The sequence below is a fragment of the Augochlora pura genome, chromosome 10, assembly GCF_028453695.1.
Source record: "Augochlora pura isolate Apur16 chromosome 10, APUR_v2.2.1, whole genome shotgun sequence".
Lineage (NCBI taxonomy): Eukaryota > Metazoa > Arthropoda > Insecta > Hymenoptera > Halictidae > Augochlora > Augochlora pura.
This window is the reverse complement of record NC_135781.1, coordinates 34,715,715-34,733,544: the sequence shown is the minus strand read 5'-3', so window position 1 is coordinate 34,733,544 and position 17,830 is coordinate 34,715,715. Positions and strand designations below refer to the sequence as shown.

Genomic DNA, 17,830 nt, shown 5'->3' with positions numbered 1-17,830 from the left:
ATCGTGCTCGGTTCGAATTTGTACGGGCGTTCGACGCGCCATTCTATTAACGCGTTCCGCTTTATGCCGGCGGCCCACATGGGTACCTCGATCGCGATTTTATTGCAGGGTACTTGTTGTACATGCAACTATCGGTATCCGTGTCAATGCGTCTAACTAAAATCTCGATGTTACCCGCACACCGTGGGTTCGGTGAACGGTGAACGGTGAACGTTGAACGTTTATTCACCTCGGTAACCGTTCGCGACGTCTCGCCGGGAAGAATCAAAGTAAAAATAAACGTACGATAATTATACGATCGAGAATATTTCCATCGTCGGCGAAGGTAGAAAGAGGAAAGGTTGACGGTTACGGTTACGCAGCCACTTTGATCTCCGAAGGACGTCCATCGGAGAAAGTTTCCCGCGGACTCTTCCGTTTTTCCCGGGGTAATGCGTCGGCCGCGCGATGAAAGCATCCGCAGGAGAGTTATCAGGTCGTAAGTTCAAAGAACCGTGCGCGCAAGTGCATCGTGTCGGGCATCGACGTATTCGTGACACGTTATTGCTCTCGCTCGCGGAGTACAGGACGTGCCCGTGCATAACAAAGTCATTGTGCGCCACGGGGAGAAATTACCATTCGCTGCCGTGTCTCGGTTACTCTGCCGGAGAAAATTTTGCCCGGAGGCACCGAAAATCTTCTCCCGAACAGCTCCGACATTTTCGCGAAAAGTAAAGAGAGAGCATACGTAGATATACCGAATCAAATCTAATTGTTGCACGATGGAGTATCGCGCGTACCTCCAAAATGCCTTCCAATATCGCGCAGCCCGACACATTTTGATTGTCCGAGCTATTTGTTTAATTTGTATGCTCGTGCAGTGAAAGATGCTACACCAGCTCATTCCACATACAATTTATCAATGTATCGGTTGCTTTTCTCCGGACGAAAGATATGAGAAAGAATCGTTGCGAGGTAGCGTCAGTGTCAACGAGTGGAATGAATTATACTACCAATTAATTTGTTGCTGGTTCGCGAAATCCGGGATTTCCCCGAGCGGCGTGTTGGAAGCGCAGCCAGCCAGCCAGCCAGCGGGCCCGCACGATCTGCGCGATCTATTCGATCGAGCCTAACCGCGAGAGGCACGCAAAAGGCATCTTGGGCAGTACCTCGTGACATTTCAAGTGGCTCGAGGATGCTCCGGGACACAGCTAGCTCGTTCTTCTTCCTCTGCGGATCGTCGATTCATCGAGGAGGGAGATGGTTATTTGCAGACTCGTTCCTAACCGTCCGCCGCGCGCCGGCTTGCTCTGTCTTAGGTAATGAAAAATCAATAGATGTCCCCCGATGCTCGATGCAGTTTCGCGAGCCAAAGCGGCGTCACGTGCCGCTTCCGGTGATCACCTCTGATTTTCCACGTATCGATAATCCCCTAATCTTATTGGCACCGAAGCCTCCCAGAGAAGCGACGATTATGTAGCAGCACAATGCTAAAACTACCGAGAGACGACCAGTTAGAAAATCACTGTACCGTTTCACAGAGAAACGAGCTCCTCGTCCGACGGTTTCTTCGAACCGCAAGAATTTCACGAACGATTTGGGGTAAAGTTGTTCTTTGTTATATGCCGGATACGCGAAAGAAGGCGAATCGGTTTAATTTCACGAGAAAGTCAAACTGGATCTCGTATTTTGAATTTTACTTTTTAAACGTACATACATATTCACTTTTAATGAGAGCGGTTCTAGTCGTCGATTCTGAGTTCTAAGAAAGAAGCGAGTCTTATGTTAGTCACCGTTTTGTCTTAACAGCGAGCGATCTTTGCCGAGGAAGACGATCGAATCTCGTTTCGCAATTAAAACCATATGATACCGCCTCGCAGCTTACTCCGGGCACTATGATACTGTCGAGCGACGATTAACAATAAATGTCTGTAAAATGAGCCGCCATCCTGTAATTCTACTAGGTAACTAAACGATAGTAAATCCGGCGTCTCCATAAATATCTTGGATTCAGCTGAGAATACCGGTCAAGGGGAATCGATAACGCTTGACTGGCTCGCTCGGAAAGCATTAGGGTGTGGAAATCGCTTTCGGTAGCTAGAATTTGTAGTGTATCCGGTGTCGCTCCAGAAGGAATCCTTTCCAGAGGCCGATGCGGCGCTACGCTGGTTGGTCTGTTTGTGGTTTTCTTCTCGGGCGTCGCGCGTCGCGCGTCGAGCCTCGCGCCTCGCGACTCGCGTGGCGTTTCTTTTTCATGGCGCACCAGATTTACACTGGAATTTTCCCCGCAGCCACGTGTTATTTCCGTCGAATGTGTTTTGCCCCGCAAACGAACGCGGCGGAACGTCGTCGTTTAGAAAACGATACAATGGCGACGACGGTTTCTTTCATTTCTGGTCTTGAGTGCTGCCCGCAGAGCGTTAAATTTCCGCGCCGCGATAAATGCTCGGCACACGCGAAACTAACCAACGTTTGCGCGTCGAAATTTTCCGCTTCTAACGCAGCGGTTCCTACTAATCCCTTAAGTGGAAACCGGCGAGTCTTGCCCGCAAACGTTTTCTCTCTGCCAAACTCGTACTTGATTTAAACGTTCGCCTGCAGACTGTACACTGATTGTGAACTGAAAGATGTTTTTTATGCTCGACAGAATCGTGAAGATGGATCATCAGCAAGTCGGTCGGAAACAGGCGGTGAACTCGCCGGATGTGGCAATGGCGAACGAGGTGTTCAATCTGTTCTGCAACGCGACCACCTTGAAGACTATCCTCGGCCACTTCCGACATCTGTGCGATCTGTTGAAAATCAGACCAAACACGGTTACTCAGTTCTATCCGAAGCTGAAGGGAAAGCTGCGATCGTGGAAGGCGCAAGCTCTGTGGAAGAAGTTCGATCAGAGGGCGAACCATAAATGTTATAATCGCGGCAAAGCGTGTCCCAATGCGAGGGTACCAATGTCTTTTTTATTTTGGTTAGTTGATTGGTAAAAGGATATAGACAAGCTGAACCAAGTATCGTTTCAGGTGTTGATCATCGGAGGTGGTCCTTGCGGGCTTCGTTCGGCCATAGAAGCGCAGCTATTGGGAGCTAAAGTGGTGGTCGTGGAGAAGAGAGATCGGATGTCCAGGAACAATGTACTCCATCTTTGGCCGTTTGTCATACAAGACCTCCGTGGACTCGGGGCCAAGAAATTCTTCGGGAAATTCTGCGCCGGGTCTATCGATCACATCAGCATTCGCCAGCTTCAGTGTATTTTGCTCAAAGTCGCTTTGATCCTTGGTGTCGAGTTCCATGAGAGCGTAAGCTTCGATTCTCTGATACCGCCACCGGAGAACCAGGAAGATGGAAGTGAGTAGCCGACCGACCCCTGTGTGTGTCCCAGGAATCTTTTTATCGGGGGATCTTTATTGCAGAAATCGGTTGGAGAGCGAAAACAACGCCCGCGGATCATCCGGTTTCCCAGTACGAGTTCGACGTGTTGATCGGCGCGGACGGTAAGAGAAACACGCTTGAAGGTTTCAAGCGGAAAGAGTTCAGGGGGAAACTGGCGATCGCTATAACAGCAAATTTTATCAACAAACGGACCGAGGCGGAGGCCCGAGTGGAAGAAATCAGCGGTGTGGCTTTCATTTTCAATCAGAAGTTCTTCAAAGAATTGTACCAAGAAACCGGCATCGATTTGGAAAATATCGTGTATTACAAAGACGATACACACTATTTCGTGATGACAGCGAAGAAGCACAGTTTGATCGACAAAGGAGTCATTTTGCAGGTATCGATGTCGTAAAGTTTCTGAGAGCGAGAGAGAGAGAGGGAGATCAATAACGATATCGCAATATACCATTAGGATCACGCGGACACTGCCAAATTACTCGCCAAAGAGAACGTGGACCGCGAGGCATTGATGCTTTACGCTCGCGAGGCAGCCGAATTCTCAACGGAATACCAAATGATGGATATGGAATTCGCAGTGAATCATTATGGGCAACCAGACGTGGCCATGTTTGATTTCACGTCGATGTACGCGGCGGAGAATGCTAGTCGGATTTTGGAGCGTCGCGGTCATCGATTGCTCATGATCCTTGTCGGCGACAGCCTGCTGGAGGTATGTACGATCGCGTTTCCTGAAACTTGCCTAAACAGAGTAGATTTACTGTGTTCGCCCGGTACTCCGTTTAAGAAATCGGAAATTAAATGAAAACGTGTTGTAGCCATTTTGGCCAACGGGTTCCGGCTGCGCGAGAGGATTTTTAAGTTCGTTGGACGCCTGCTGGGCGATAAAGCAATGGGGTTCCGCGATGTCGCCCCTGGAAGTGATCGGAGAAAGAGAATCTATCTATAGACTGCTTGGACAGACCACGCCGGAAAACTTGAACAGAGACTACGCCGCGTACACTCTGGACCCGCACACCAGGTATAACGCAATACTTTTAAGAGCTCTCGTACACTTAGAATGGTGATCTTCCACCGAATTGTGGAGGAATTACAAAAGGTCTTGAAATGAAATGTTCAGAGAGTACGCGTGTACAATTATTGATTGCTTTCTTACCGAATTCCTACCATGAGGACCAGAGAATCTCCTTCTAGGAGCTTTCGTTCGCAAAATTGTGCAATCGAAGAAGGCAATCGATGAAACTCATGTTTAATGTGCATCTATCTAACCATTTTTTTCCCTTAGCTTCAAATAATCTTGTTCCCCTTATCAATAGTAACTGAATTCTCTTTAAGATACCCAAATCTGAATGTATCCTCTGTAACTCCAATGCAAGTGCGAAGTCTCCTCGATACAGATGATCCTGACAGCGCTAAACAGCTTCCGATACAATCTGACGTTGATATTCCTAAGAAACGCCGGCGCCGCGGTGAGTCTCGAAAATGATTGAATTATGATGTAATAGTAGGATCGGTCAATTACCATTTGTAAATTTCAAATATATTATACATGCTACGTTTGTTCAACAGATCTCCACGGGGATTCCCAAATTCATCCGGATATGCTTCTCCGTTGGCTGCAAAAGCAGGTGGCTCTTTACGACTCGGTCAAGATTCAAGACATGGGCGTCTCGTTTAAAAACGGTCTAGCCATTTGTGCGATTATTCATAGATATCGTCCGAATTTGATCGATTTTCATAGCTTGCAACCGGAAGACGTGGAGAAGAATAACCAGCTGGCCTTCGATATCCTTGAGAAAGAGTTGGGCATACCACCGGTTAGTTGACCTGGGAAATTTCACTGCCGCTAAGAATACAGACGATGCAAATTCGTTAACTTTGTCTACTGGTTTCAGATAATGACCGGCGAAGAGATGGCAGAATGCGACGTTCCCGACAAGCTCGCCATGTTTTCCTATCTGACACAGATATACGACGTCTTCCGCGGTGAAATTCCTTACGTCAAACATCCGAAATTCGTAAGTGATCTGCCAAAATACTTCCAAGTATGTTTGATAGATAGATTACTTAGAGAGAAAGATGTTTTATAGCGTTCCCCGTCGCGTCCTGATTACCTCGGAAAGAAGTATTCCAGCTCTATAACGCCCAATCCTTCAACGAATAAAAATCCTTGTACTCGATTCAGGAGCCCCCTTTCCGCATCGAGTTCTCGTGCAATGATCGGTTTCCTAGATTATAATAACAATCGGACATCGTCAAGTTGGTCCGGAAACAGCTGGATACGAAACAAACTTGAACCGTTTTGGAGAATGTTGAATTTTGCCAATGACGATCATATTATGTATCACGTGGAAGATAGAGAAGTTAATGAATCAATAATCTCGTTGAGATACACATACGTTTTTGCGGAACTTATTTAGATGACGGAGATGTGACCAACGCCTTCGTTTTCATGAAACATTTTGTGTTTGCTAAAGGAACCGGAAAATGAGGAAAGACCATCCCACAGCAAACAGTTCAGCCAAATGACTCCTGATCAAAAAGTTCAATTGCTTGAACGAATTGCCAGTCGGGAACGAGAAGAAGGCGGAACGAGAACACGACATTCGCGGTCGAGACACAACGAAAATTTGAACCCCGCTGACAAAAAGGAAACTATCAGTCGACGGTCTCGAAAAAGGCGCAGCACGGAAAAAATGGGCGCGACCGTTGTAAGTTCTCCCTTTCATTTTTCTTTTTCTATTAATATTGTACGTATAATAACAGAGACGTTCGAGATATCGACTGTTTGTCTTTCAATTTTTTAATCAGACATTTTTTGGAGGCTTTTAGTTAGCAGGCTATCAAAGGTTAGCATGTTCTTGTTCCATTTAACCGATTCGGCCGAAGATAATTTGACAAAGTGCAAATTAAAGCGAACTACGAATGCGTGTACAATTTGCAGTCCGATCGAACAAATAGAAAGCGACCGGATTGGTTAAACTTACGATCAACCCTTTACACTAATTATTTGATACTTTTCTTTTTGGAATTTTTATAGATGGTCGGATAATATATTTCAGTGCAAAGGGTTGTTTCGCGAATTCAACCCCTTATACGATAAATATGAGGAGTTGAAAAATCGACCACTAACGTTTCACATACATACACTTACACGAAACTTGAAATGCTTATATTCTATATAGTCACGCTGGCAGAAGATTAAACCAATTATTTATTCTGGGATAATCATATCGTCAATCGTATTTATTGGATTTACCATAACCATGGCGCAGAAGGAATTCATTGCATTCTAATCGCTTCGCATAGATCGGCGAAAGTAACAGTGGAACATTGCGAATACGTATCGGTTATGTTGAAAACTTTTTCTATCTATGTCTCTTTATATTTATGTTGTAATATACTTGCTACGCAAGCTTTCGTATTTGTCCTATTTACTAAAAACAAAAAAAAAACTAGATTGAACTGAGACAAAGAAGATAATAAATTAGGCCTAAATAGATTATAGTAGAGTTCCTGTAGTTGTTGAGTAAGTAGAGTAGATAATCGTAAAGTCAAAGTAATGTTTAACCTTCTCGTGTAAGAGATAAAAGCGAGAAAGACCGATTCTTCTATTTTTTACCCTTTTATGTGACTTATGTGATCGTATGAGTTTGAGAGAGAGAGAGAGAGAAAGAGAACCGAACCGATCCTTCTAATGTGAAACGGTGTGTTACAATTAATTGAGAATTTTTGAGAATTAGTTGCCTTGGAAACTAGAGCTTCAAACTTCGTTGAAAGCAGACGGGGACGAGAGATTAATCGGACGATATTTTTCTCACGTTCTCGCGATGCACGCGTTAAAGGAGGAAAGGCAGAAGAGACTGGCCGATATTGAAAAGAATCGTGCTGATCGCATGCGAAGACGACAATATTTGCGAAAGATGGCGACGCAGCAATTCTACAAAAGTGTGCAGATGCTGCAGGCGAATGCGAAACGCGAGAAAGACGAGCCATTCGAAGATTATTCGATATTCTTGTACCGTCAAACTGCGCCGGATTTCAAGGATAGAGTGAAATACCTTGAACAGAAAATATTATACCCAGTAAGCCAGAGACACCGAACGATGATTTTTCAGAGTGTACTTAATGCACTTTTGCTCCTCTTAACATACAGTTTTGTGACTTAAACAATTATCATTAGTTCGACTATCCGACAGTGGATTGTGTAATAATTTTTGTATGTGAATGATTTCAGCATGTACTGCTCATTTGCATATCGATCGATAGGAATATACTCTTCAGTGAAAATTAAACAGAAGCGTGTTTAATACTAACAATACGATACGAATTAAAAGAATTAAAAAAACAAAAGAAACGTATGAGAATTTTGTGCATGCGACCGATACAAGGTAGTAGATGCTCCAATTTCCGTGCCCCCTGATTAAAATCTATAGAAGAAGAAAAGTTTTATACATGTATAAATTGATACATCTCCTTGAATTTTACGTATTGATAGGTAAACATAATAAAAAGATATAGATCAATAATTTGTATAGGAAACTTTTCTTTTTTTTATACGTTTTTAAGCCGGGGTCACAGAATCTACAACAGGCACAGAAACTGGGACATCTATCCCTTATTACAATTATACATATTGTATAAGTTTGGCGGCTACAAAATTATACTACTAACCGGTTTGAGAAAAAGATAATACTTACACTGTAAACAATTTCTGTACAAATTTTCATAATCGAACTACCATTTTTTTATAGTTTTACGAAAGCTATATTAAATTTTGTACACATTTGAAACTAGCTACTACTACTACTGTGTATAGTTGTTTTTATGCTACTACACTAATATTGAAATAATGAATTGACAAAAGATATAAACTTGAAACGTTAATGCTCTGTTTGTACGCTTCGCATTTCAAGTTTGTTGAATTTGTAACTGTTCACTATTCCATATGCATCTAATTCATCTTATACAGTACATCTCTTTTAGGACAGAGAACCCAAGATACACGCTGGTCATCGAAGAAATAGCATAGACGAAGAGTTCTCCGGAAGAATAAAAAATATCGAGGACAAATTGAAGGGTTCTGGACCGTCCGAGAAGAAACCGAGGGATCTCCTACGTGCAATTGGTTTGTTTTACTACCTCGCATTAATTCATAACAAACTGAAAATTATCAATTTATAAAAGACAAGCTTGGTCGATAAATTACTTGGAATAAACATTTTGAAAATTTAAATGAAGGCAAAATCGAGAAAACCGATTGGAACGTGAAGGAGATTGAAAAGAAAATCGAAGAGAGTAAGATGGGCCGATCGGTACGGCACGAAAAAGTAGAACGGGTGCCAAAGTGGAGTCGAGAACAGGTTGGCATATAAAAAATTAACAAATGACGATAATCAACGCCTTTTCAGATGTGTATATGCTTGATTCAGTTTTTAGCTCGACAAATCAAGATGGAGAAGAAGGGGCGTGATCAGAAGGAATCAGATAGTAAGTACGCTGATATTGACAATACCCTGAAGAATATAGACAAGAAGATCAAAGAGGGTAATGTGCTCGGGTACAATAAAGTCTCGGCTATGGCCGAACAATTTTCGAATAAAAGTCAGGACGCGGAGCCCAAGGTGCAGAAATCGGTAAATACGATACTACAGAATCTTTCAATACTCGAAGGTCTAGTCAGCAAGGTGTTCGAACGTGTCACGTTCGTTTCTCATTTCGTACTGTACCATCTAGTTGGAGAAACTTGTTTTGTGTGTCCATCTACCTTATAGATAGACATGATCAACATGTAAAGTATTTCAAGATTTTATGTCACACAAATTGTCCACAACTAAACATTTTACTGAACTTCCTAAACTCGTTTTACTAATTACATTGATATTACAGTAACATTTGTAATGTCTAATCATATAATACACCGTAAGAAATATACATACGTGCTGGCTATAATTTTGTTGTATTGATCATTTCGAATTAACAATTACTATGTCATTTAAAACTGTTCTTACAGAACGTTAAGCCTGCCGTAACGTTGCCAGCTCAAGGAGGTTCAGAGATGTGTCATTTCTGTAACAAGAGAGTTTACTTGATGGAGAGACTAACTGCTGAAGGGAAATTCTTCCATAGAGGCTGTTTCCGTTGCGAATATTGTTCTACCTCGTTAAGAATAGGTCTGTCGCATCTCTTTAGATGTGAATAACTCCGAACTAATACGGTAATCTCCTTAAATTTAATCATTTGTAGGAAATCACACATTCGACAGAGAGAAAAATGGCGGAAGATTCTATTGTACGCAACATTTTGGTTTCTCGGGAACGATAAAAGCTCGCGTAGAGAAGAAGAGGCTTACCACGTTGAACAAAGAAAATATACCTCTTGCGTCTGTAAATGTAAAAACACCGGAAAAGGTAGAACACGTACTTTGATAGTATGAATACGTTAAGCATAGCCCTTAATCAATTTTGTACATATCTAGGTAAAAACGCCTTTGGAAGGCGTTGTTGGGCTCGATTTGCTCGACCGCGGTCAAACACCCGAGAGAATAGAATTTGAAAATTTGGCGGGCATATCGGACGCCGAAGAACCACAAAGTCAAATGGATGAAGATGAATGGACAGATAGAAATTTCGGTGCATCAACTGCGGAAATGGGTTCTAGTGACGATATATCGGATATGAGGTAAGTTGTTATTTATTCGCTCAAATATCTTTATCAACTTATTTGTATTAATTTGATAGCGACTCGGAAGATGATAATGAAGTATACGAAGAAGCGATAGATCAGCCCTTGACGACCGAAGGAACCCTTGAACTCGCCAAAAATTGGACGTTACGGTATTCTCATCCTCATGCTGCAATGGGACAATCGGATACTGGCAGTAACGAGTACGAAGATTCTAGCAACGAATACACGAACGAAGGTACTATTCATGTATATACAGTCTGATAAAAGTATTAATAATTGAACCAAAGTTTTACCAATAGAACTTTCAGGAATATTGTCGCAACTGTTTCTAATTTTTAGACCCTCAAACTTCAAGATAAAGTTTACAAGATAAAGCTTCCATATTATAATGAAAAATATTCATAGACTCTAATTCCATATTTTTGTTCAGATGAGGAGAGTACTACGGCCACGGAAGATGAAGAGGACATACGCGCTCGAGAACTTAGAAAACAAGAAGTATGGTTGAAGCATCCTACTCGCAGTTCCGACACGGATTCTGGTTCGGAAACGGAGGTGAAAATTTCTCAAGATTCTGTAGATAGTATAACTAAAGAGTCACTTGTACACCCTGAATCTGTTACGGTGCAAATTCCTGATTCGATATCTCCCCAAGAAAAGCGTATAAACCACAGTGAAACCGTAATTAATCAAAACACAATTGGCACAGAAAATGTTGAAAACTTATCGAATGCAGAGGCATTAAAAACCGATGCATCTATCGCAAATACAGACCAACAAGTAGAAAACTTATCCAAAAGTGTAGCATGTGGAAGCGTAATTTCAGTTCCTGATTTCCCACTTGACATAACTCTAGATACAGTAATAGATAACGCTACTAAATCAGGCACTCCTTTCAATCAATTTGTTAATCAAAGTGATATCTCCAAATCCTGTAATATAGAATGCGATCATTTGATGTATGAGAATTTAAAGGAAGAGAATGTCTCTTCAAATATAAATTCATCTCTGACCATTGTAGATGATAACAATAGTAGTCAATTATGTGATACAATAATTACCGATCCTGAACCGTTAGGTAAATCAGAAAATATAGATAACAAATCGCACCAAAAAAACATTTCTGTCGATAACAAATTAAATAATACCGTAACCCCTGGTTTAGATGTTACAATTCCTGATACAAGTAATATATTAGATACTGAACTGCAAACAGCGTTTGCAGGAATTATGCTTCCAGATGCTATTCCATTTAGTCAGGCTAATTATGATAGTGCAATGCAACCTGACACCGAAGAGAGTGCCTCCTCCACAGAGAAACTTCCAGATCTGGTAACTTCTTTTTCAAAACGCAGTAGGGAAACGTCACCGTCATCAGCATCTGATATTTATAACTCTACTGAAACATTGTATGAGGAATTACGTGTATCCGAAGCTACAGAGAAATTTGAATCGGATGACGTCAAAGAATTGGAAAGTGACATGTTGAACAAAAAATATAATGATTTAAAGCTATCCATAATAGGTCCTGAACAAATCCCAACTGTAACCATTACTTCTCCGTCTCCAACGAATGAGAAACCATTGGAACAAGCATCCGGGGAAGTCGCTAAATTAAGAGTTCCTAAAGAAATTCAGCCTCAATCGGTACAATGCGATGGAAACAGTTCATTTGATAAGCTGAAACGTGACTTGAGACAAAGAAAAGCGAAGAACAAGATTGCTGTAGGCGAACTTCGATTATTATCCAAAGAAAATGCTCAACAAAAGATGAATAAATATTTTCATGAGGCGAAGAAAGATAGCTCAAAAAGGTCAAATGTAAACAATTCAACGGAGAAGACAATCGATGTTGCAGTTGTCGAATTAGATATTAAACCAAAATTGTCGACAAAAGTTGAAGCAAAGGATATAATGAAATATTTTCGAAAGTCTACGATTGAATCATCTCATAGACCAGACAGCAATAGTGACAACGAATTCGGGGATTCCACTAACATTAACAAATCTGAAGATGAATGTGATAAAAGTGTGAGCATTGATGACAACGATATCGATGATATCGCTAAACAGTTTAACCAAATAGAATTGCAGAGCAAAGAAGTACTTCTTATTGATGCTAAAGACTTGAAGTTTGCATTAAACTTTGATGTTCCCTCTGAGATGGTGCATTTAGAAAACCGAGATTCACGTGATGATGTAGAAGAAACAAACAAATTTGAGAATTCGATTAAAACTATGAAAAGTGACGTTGCTAGAGATACATTTCAAATGCAGTCATTGGAAGAGACTAATACGAACATTTTAGACAAACAATTATTATCTACAGAGAAGCGAAATAGTACAATGTTGTTCCCAGAATTTGAAAACTTGGCTTCAAGAAAGTTTGTCAACGACTCAAAGGAAGATATGCTAGTACAACAATATGATACCAATACTATCGAAATTAACTCGCCTCAAATGAGCAGTAACAACCTAGAAAGTAAGTCGCTTCTAAATGAAACAGATATATCCATCGAAACTCATAATAAAATACACGATAGTGTAACACAACCGATATTAACACCACGACGTAAGAATCATTTTTTAAAAGGTAAACTGTACATAGATGGAAGGAACAGTGTAACTAAATCGCATGAAAATATTGAAATTAGCGGAATTGAAATGACGTTAAGCCCACAACTCAACAGAGTACAGTTAACGGATGTTAACAATAAGAATAATTTATATGCAAGCGACGGTAACTTGAATATAGAAAAAGATTTTACAAATAAAATTGAAGAACTACGTAAAAATCACCATTCCTCTTGTGAACTAACAAATCCTTCATCGAGGTTTGATAGAATCTCAAAAGTTAAAGTTGTAGAACAAAAAATGGAAGCTTTGAAGAGGGTGGACAAAATAAATATAGGCAATAATAGAAATTCGTTGAACTCGTTGAACGAAACTCCGAAAAAGCCAGAAAGAAAACATGCACCACACGAATTCAGCTCTCTTGTGAACTTGAGTTCTTTGAGTGCCTTACCTGCACCTGAAGTTCCTGTAAGAAAAAAATCTGCGAAGAAAAATGTTAATATTGTGTCTGCTTCGGAGGAAACTGCTTCCAATGTGCAGCCGTTTTCCGCTTCGTCAAACGAAAGATTAACTGTACCAAATATTTCTATCGATAAACGCAAAGTGGAAACAAGTGGCATTAGGCAAACACCAGAACGTCTTGATAATTGCAACAACACAAGTTATAATTCAAATGCGTTAGGAAATAGTTCTATGGAACAGAAATGTTCTTATCCCACAATATCTCCATCATCAATAAAACCTGATCAGCGCGAAATTACCAAATCTGTGCCTCCTAAGAATGATAGATCTAGAAAAGATAAATGCGTAGTGTCGTAATATATACATACATACATATACATATATATTCTAATTTGTATAACGTATGCAATTGTTTCAAATATGAAGAAAAAATCTATAAACGCGATTGTTATATCTTCATGAAAATGTATTTTTCAGTTTTATGATTTACATTTAAAGAAATGCTGTGAGATACGTTAATAAAGTAAACTTAGATATTACTTATAGTTGGCTGATGGTGATACATGTATTTTTTCCAAAAAAATGTACCCAAGGCCATTGAAGGAAAGGTAAAGAATTTTTACATATAACTAGAGTGACATTTATTCAACTAATTATGAATTAACAATGACTCAAACCTATTAATCGTTTGTGCTTTGTTTAGTGTTCATGCTAAAACTGGTAACGTAACTGACCGAATTTCTATTAATTCTGAAATTACCACCAGCCAATACTTTATTAAACAATCTCACTCAATCATCTTGAAAGAAATATAAAATCATCATCACGATCCATATCGTATTAAAAAGTGTGAGTGATTATAAATTAGAAGCATCGCATACTTTTTTAGTACACTCGTGTAAAACTCACAACTCATTAATTAATCTGATATTGTCTCTGTTTTGTTAAGTTCTAAACTGTGTTAAACGTGAAAAATCTTTTACGCAGTACGCTACCCTGATAGAATGCAGTCTGTTCTCCAGCATTTTATTTGGTCTTTCACTAATCTACTAAAAATATATTCATGTTTTGCTGTAACATCCAAAGTGTGTATGCCTGTAATGCTCTATCTTCATTTACTAAAAACGGTACATTTCTCTACAGGTTGCCTCGAATGATGGAACGTCTGAAGAGAGCGAGGAGAACTCAGCCACAGAAATATCAACAGACTCTGAGTTCGAGCACGATGGAGCTACTCCGACTCAACACGAGATTCCAGAGATCACAATTAACGACTCCTACGTTCGGAAAACCAGAGGAAATTACGTAGAACCGAGGAGAGTTCAAGTGAAAAGCAAAGTTATATCCTCGATTAATGGAAATCTGAAACAGGTCGCTGAAGTAAATTTGAAATCGCAGTTAAAAACGGCGAATCATCCTGTGCATTCTTCTCATACAGAGAAGGAAAGTAACTCGAACTTATTGGGGTCCAATAACGCAAATCGAGTTCCACTAACAAATCCAAGGAAAGGGGACTACTTGTTGAACCGAACTCATTCAACAGAGTGTATTGCCTCCAAATTGTCTTTGGAATTGAAAAAGAAGTATTTACTTGGTGGGTCAGCTTTCGGTGGATCTGTCATGAAATCTGGATCGGCATCGAACGTAGATACTCAGTTACGGAATCTGACGGATGCTATTTCGCAGCACCAGAAACTCCTGAACCCAGCTCCGGAACCGAGTCCAACGATGCAAGCGTTTTTACAAGGAACTAGCAAACTAAGGTCTAACAACACGCAACTGTCTCCGATATCCCCCACAACTGTATTTTCTTCTAGCACTATACGGCCGTATACAGTCAACAGTTCGACTCAGCATTTGCTAAATAACGACAACCCGATTTACAAGGCAACAATTTTACCAGAAATCTCGAAAATCCAGTTGCCAGATTTGGTGAAAGAGTCTAGTATACTAAAGTCAAAAACTGCCCCCAATATTGTCTGCAGCGAATCGAAAAGTGTAATCGAGAAGGAATCTCAGAAGGAACAAGTTGTACCTAGTCAAGTTAAAAGTACAGCGATATTAGAAAACGTGGAAAACACGGAAATTATGGATAACAATTTCACAGGGAATACAGAAGAAAACAATGGTTTTAGGCCGCGTAGTCCATTGCACGAAACGTCGATCATTGTACCCCAAGTGAATTGGAATCAAAATAAAGAAGAAACGAAAGATGCAGTTAGCACTGGTGACTCGGAGATAGACAGTGACTCTTTGTCATCAAGCGATGAAGCGGAAGAAGAGACAAAGAGTCAACAAGTGGTTGCCATGAATTTGTCTCCTCCGCGATTGCAAATTCATAGTACAGACGGAGATCTGCTTCTGGACGAAGAAGCCGATAAGTGCAAGGATTTCGATGATGGTCAATCATTCGAACCTGACTCTATAGAATGTACCCTTTTACGAGAGAAGGAATTGAATGAAAAAATAAATCTTGTTACTCGTGACACTGTTCCTTGCGCAAATACGACGTCTGTTGAACTGGAAATAGTGAAAAATGAGATTGAACAGTTAGAGTTACAGGATGACAGCAAAAAAGGTTTTAGCAATTGCAGTAGTCCAGTGTCAGTGGCCTCTACTATATCTAATAAATGTGATGATTCTGAGGAGAATGATGTTACTACGGCAGCACTCACTGAAACCGAGTTCTCGGAATGGGCTCGCGATGGGGAGGTTTTAGCTTCGGATGATCTACGAGATGCAGAATTCAACATTAACCCAGAATTTATCACCACTAGAAAAACGTTGTCAAATTCTACAAAATTAAATTACGCTCCAATCACGATAGCTAAGGAGGAAGACTTAACAGATATGGACTTGGATTCCTTTAAAATCGATAAGAAACAAAGCGTCCCTGTTAACAATACTTCTCAACTCTTGGCAAATGGTGAAAACATAGATTTTATGGATACAGATAATGATTCCTTATTAGACGATAGTCTACAAGATGCTTCCAATATGGTTATGCTCAAGAACAGAGGTTACGTTGAATTTGTGAATATTAAAAGCACTCCAGCACGTGCAGGCTCTGAAGATAAACTAACCGCTGATGCTCCCATTGCGAAATTGGAGATGGAAAATGACTCGTATTCGGAAGAGGAAGGTTACGATGACAGAAACGTCATAGAGATAAACCCAGTTACCATGGACGATGTTATGAACAAGCTGAATAGTACAATAAATAAATCGGATGATGAAGTTAAGATGAACACGAACTCAAAATTGAACAGCGAACAAGATCAGCTCATTACCGAAGCAACGAACAAAGAAATGTATCCTTCAATGGAAGAAGATAGTCTGCTTATTGTTGAACCAGCCGAAGATACTACCACTAGCGAAGTAATTACAATCCTTGCCAGCCCAGTTAATCCACAAGTATCAATAGTTCCAACTTTAAATTCTCAATCGCAACATATTCAAACGCAAGAGCCAACAAATCAAGAAGAACAGACGAAAACAGTAGCAGATTCCAGCAACCCAGATTATTTGGAATACGTAAAGCGTCTGCAGTCGAGAATCGCAGAGTTTAGTAACGCGAAAGACTCCATAGATGTTAGGAAATCAAAGAGAAAGAATTCCAAGTGTTCCTTACAATCTCGTACAGCTGAGATGATAGCGGAAGAGATCAAGAGTCAGGAAGCCGTAGTGAACAACAGTTTTAATTCTCCAGTCACCTCTAGAAAATTGGAAGAAATTACTAGAGAAAGGTTCAAGCAAAAGAACGTAATACAGGATTTACTAATGGATAAACTAGAAGCGCACAAACAGAAATCTGCGGAAAAGAAAGCAAGAAGAGCTGCCAGAGCCTCCTCGTTTAATTCTACACCTGGTCTGTCGCCCATAAAACCACCTCTTCCTAGCGGTTCTTCAATTACTAAATTTATACCTAGTTCAATTGGAACGCCAATAAACAGTCCACTGCGAACCAGCTGTACCGAAACAGACAAATTGTCGTTGGAGACCGCAACAACTGGAGAATCTCGACGATATTTATGGAAATTAGGGAATGAAACAGATAAAAATAGTGAGAAAAATATTGACGATGTTCAAACAGTGGGCGAATCGGCAAAACTATATAACGAAACAGAGAATGCTTTTAAAACACCAGTAGCCCCACCCAGATTGAAGCACGAAGAAGCGAAAAGAACTGCTGAGAAAGCAAGACAAGACGCTAGAGAACGAGCTAGAATGATGAGCGACGAGGATCTAGGTCTCAGTCCTGAAGACAAGATGAAACAGTTACGAATGAAAATGGCACGGAGGCAACTGTCTATGGAAGAGAAGAAAAATAAAGAGGAAACACAAGTGGAACCTCGAGCCAGGCTTTACGATGCTGGAGTACAAAAGACTGGTTTGAAATTACAGACAAGTAAAAGCACAGACAACATGAAAGCTGTAGCAGAAGCAATAAACTTTGGAGGATTGTGCGCTACCAATGCAAAATCGATGGACGAATTGTTGCGTGCCGGTGAATCTCCAAAATCTGATAATTCTGTAGCAGTCGTGAAAAGAGACAAAAAACAAAAGTCGAAAGACCCAGAACGAAGAAAGAGTATCATTCAAGCAGTATCAGACTTTTTCTTCAAAAAGGATACTTCTCAATCGCCGACCAATCAAAAAGACAAGTTGTCTATGTTCCGCCTGACCACTAAATCAAAAGGCAAAGTATGTACACAGTCTTCTTTTCACTCTGTACTTA

At 40.5% G+C, this 17,830-nt stretch overlaps 1 protein-coding gene across 7 annotated transcripts in view; it reads left to right on the top strand.

The window, feature by feature from the left end:
• Mical (Molecule interacting with CasL) overlaps positions 1 to 17,830 on the top strand; it is a 43,817-nt gene that overhangs the window by 20,737 nt on the left and 5,250 nt on the right. For 2 of the 7 annotated variants that reach the window (XM_078193196.1, XM_078193193.1), the window contains exons 1-20: positions 332 to 1,298; positions 2,627 to 2,924; positions 3,000 to 3,324; positions 3,390 to 3,748; positions 3,824 to 4,081; positions 4,188 to 4,390; positions 4,705 to 4,838; positions 4,939 to 5,186; positions 5,265 to 5,387; positions 5,847 to 6,080; positions 7,215 to 7,454; positions 8,356 to 8,497; positions 8,611 to 8,732; positions 8,781 to 9,005; positions 9,383 to 9,542; positions 9,616 to 9,779; positions 9,848 to 10,050; positions 10,110 to 10,291; positions 10,487 to 10,611; positions 14,236 to 17,796. In XM_078193196.1, coding sequence (XP_078049322.1) covers positions 1,240 to 1,298; positions 2,627 to 2,924; positions 3,000 to 3,324; positions 3,390 to 3,748; positions 3,824 to 4,081; positions 4,188 to 4,390; positions 4,705 to 4,838; positions 4,939 to 5,186; positions 5,265 to 5,387; positions 5,847 to 6,080; positions 7,215 to 7,454; positions 8,356 to 8,497; positions 8,611 to 8,732; positions 8,781 to 9,005; positions 9,383 to 9,542; positions 9,616 to 9,779; positions 9,848 to 10,050; positions 10,110 to 10,291; positions 10,487 to 10,611; positions 14,236 to 17,796 — 7,365 coding nt within the window. In that variant the 5' untranslated portion in view covers positions 332 to 1,239. Of the gene's footprint in view, positions 1 to 323; positions 1,299 to 2,626; positions 2,925 to 2,999; positions 3,325 to 3,389; positions 3,749 to 3,823; positions 4,082 to 4,187; positions 4,391 to 4,704; positions 4,839 to 4,938; positions 5,187 to 5,264; positions 5,388 to 5,846; positions 6,081 to 7,214; positions 7,455 to 8,355; positions 8,498 to 8,610; positions 8,733 to 8,780; positions 9,006 to 9,382; positions 9,543 to 9,615; positions 9,780 to 9,847; positions 10,051 to 10,109; positions 10,292 to 10,486; positions 10,612 to 14,235; positions 17,797 to 17,830 lie in introns of those variants that run through there. The other 5 variants (XR_013495013.1, XM_078193191.1, XM_078193194.1 and 2 more) reach the window with 5 other exon arrangements.